Raw genomic sequence first — 3,144 nt, 5'->3', positions numbered from 1 at the left:
CCTCGAAATTAACCATTAAACTGTCTGACTCTACGACGAATATGCGGTCCACATAGCCATTATGCGACCGCATAATGGACCGCGGAAATGCACTTTTCTGGAAAACATTAGTCCTTAACTTTTTAATGCACAGACCAGTCCAAAGGGTCCAAATCGTGCCTCGCAAGCTCGCTGTGAAGAATTTTACCAATTTCTAACACATATTCCTAACTTTGCACTACGAGCTTTCGAGTTTTAGGTAGAAATTTTCATGAGGCCTTACAACATTGATGTATGGGGTCCATATAGGACAACAACATATGACAGGAAATACTATTTTGTTACTTTGGTTGATGACTTTAGTGTATATACATGGGCTTGTTTGTTACATTCAAAATGTGAAGTGATAGTTGTATTGAGGGACTTCTTCTCATTAATAAAGACTCAGTTTGGTACTTGTGCAAAGACATTGAGATCTGACAATGGAATAGAATTCTTCAATAACAAATGTAATGAGCTATTATCTTCTCTGGGAATTGTACATCAAAGTAGTTGCCCTTATACACCCCAATAAAATAGGGTGGTTGAAAGGAAGCATAGGCATATTTTGGAAGTAACTAGAGCTCTAAAATTTCAAAGTGGTTTGCCTTCAAGGTTTTGGGGTTATTGTGTAAAAACTGCAGTCTATCTAATTAATAAGTTGCCTACAGAAGTGTTGAAGGGAAAGTCACATTATAAAGTGTTGTTTGGTAGGACACCTAAAATAGACCATTTAAGGGTATTTGGATGTCTATGCTATGCTTGTATACTACCTAGGAAAGACAAGTTCTTACCAAGGACAAGGAGGACTATCTTGGTTGGGTATTCAAAAACTCAAAAGGGCTACAAATTATATGACCTGGACACCAGGGATTTTCTAGTTGGCATGGATGTGAGTTTTAGGGAGGACATATTTCCTTTTAAGCATCTCACAGAAGACAATGAAGATATATTCACTCAATTTACAGGTGCACCAGTATACTCAGAAGCAAGACCAACACATGAAGGTGAACATCTTGCTACTAAAGGAGATGAAGATGTTGCTACAGCAGATGGAGATAATACTACAGGTGCTGGAGATATTATTTCAAAAGCTGAAGCACATTTAGATGAAGAAGAACTACCAGTACCAGTAGCATCAGATCAGACAGCAGTAGAAGCAGATGTAAATCCTACATAAGAAACAACATATGATCCATCTGATGCCTCAGCACCTGCAGCACCTTCAGTAGAGGAGCCTATGCAACCAGTCAACGACACTACTAAGATGAGGAGATCTGATAGAGGAGTGAAACCACCTATTTCGAATAAAGATTTTGTCACTGGGTGGACACCTACTCGGAACAATGCACACTCAATCACCAACTTTGTCAGGTATGCTTATTTGCTAGTCTAAATATCAGTCTTATCTAGTAGAATTCTCTACCACAATAGAACCTGCTTCCTTTAAGGAGTGCTCAAGGGACAACAGGTGGATAGAAGCCATGAAACAAGAAGTTCAGGCTCTTGAGGACAATAGGACCTGGGAAATAATAGATCTACCTCCAGGGAAACAAGAAATTGGTTCAAAATGGGTTTATAAAGTCAAGTATAAAGCTAATGGTGAAATTGACAATTTCAAAGCTCGATTAGTGGCAAAGGGTTACATTCAAAGGGAAGGCCTAGATTACCGTGAAATTTTCTCACCAGTAGCAAAAATGGTGACAGTGAGAATAATAATCAGCCTGGCAGCTGCTGAAGGATGGAATATCTTCCAAATAGATGTTAACAATGCTTTTTTGCAGGGTGATTTGATTGAAGAAGTTTACATGGATTTACCTCAGGGATTCCATAGGCAGGGGGAGTCTAAAGTGTGCAGATTACACAAGTCTCTATATGGTTTGAAGCAAGCTCCAAGGCAGTGGAACATCAAGTTGACCAATGCTTTAACTGATGTTGGATACTTGCAGAGTGCATATGATCATTCCATGTTCACTAAGAAGGTGAAGGCAGACATAGTCATCATACTTATCTATGTTGATGACATTCTAATTACTGGCAGCAACAACACATTTGTAGATGAAGCAAAGAACACACTACATAACAACTTCAAAATGAAGGACCTGGGAGAACTTAAATATTTTTTGGGAATAGAGATCATGAGATCTAAGATAGGGATCCTATTAAACCAAAGAAAATATGCCCTACAACTTATTTCAGGCACAGGATTAAGTTGTGCAAAACCTGCTAGTTCTCCACTGGAACAAAATCTGAACCTGACAACAATCGATTATGAAGAACACATGAACCAGACAGATGATGAGGAACTGAAGGATATCAATGGATATAAAAGGTTAATAGGGAAATTGATATACTTGACTATAACCATGCCAGACATCTGCTTTGCAGTACAGTTGTTGAGTCAATTCAGGCAACATCCAAAATAGTCTCACCTGGAAGCAGCTGTGAGAGTTGTCAAATACATCAAGAAGTCACTAGGCATGGGGATATATCTGAAAAAAGGAGCACTAACACAAGTAACTACCTATTGTGATTCAGATTGGGTGGCATTCCCAAACACAAGAAGGTTAGTGACTGGATATGTGATCAAGTTAGGTGACTCCTTAGTTTCATGGAAGTCTAAGAAACAACAAACAGTGAGAAGAAGTTCTGCAGAGATAGAATATAAAAGTATTGCAGCAGTTACTGCAGATATTGTATGGCTAGTAGGACTGTTGAAGGATCTTAATATGGGAGTACAAGAACCTATGGCAGTTTACACAGATAGTAAGGCAGCAATGCAGATAGCAGCTAATCCAATCTATCACGAAAGCACCAAACACATAGAATAGACTGTCATTTTGTGAGAGAGAAGATTAAAGAAGGGTTGATTGCACCTGACTATGTGCCCACCAAGGAGCAAATTGCAGACATTATTTCCAAAGGATTAGGTGTAGGCCAACACCATTTTTAAATGTCCAAGCTAGGAGTGTTAGATGTATTCCACCCTCCAACTTGAGTGTAACGACCCGACCAGTCGTTTCATGAGTTATCACTGCGTTTCCTCTATTTTTGCTTCTTTATGTCTTGTTCAGCTATATTATGTGGTATCGTATTGGTTAGTTTGTGTTCGGAGTGGTTTTGTAG

General features: G+C 38.9%; 1 protein-coding gene across 1 annotated transcript; it reads left to right on the top strand.

Moving 5' to 3' along the window:
* Positions 1-2,498: 2,498 nt before the first annotated feature.
* Positions 2,499-2,849, top strand: LOC138870016 (uncharacterized mitochondrial protein AtMg00810-like). Its single transcript, XM_070147487.1, has one exon. It carries the CDS (start codon positions 2,499-2,501, stop codon positions 2,847-2,849), a length of 351 nt encoding a protein of 116 aa, XP_070003588.1.
* Positions 2,850-3,144: the final 295 nt, after the last annotated feature.

The sequence above is a fragment of the Nicotiana sylvestris genome, chromosome 1 (assembly GCF_000393655.2).
Source record: "Nicotiana sylvestris chromosome 1, ASM39365v2, whole genome shotgun sequence".
NCBI classification, from domain to species: Eukaryota; Viridiplantae; Streptophyta; class Magnoliopsida; order Solanales; family Solanaceae; genus Nicotiana; species Nicotiana sylvestris.
The sequence above is the reverse complement of the archived record's forward strand: the minus strand, read 5'-3'. Positions and strand labels throughout refer to the sequence as shown.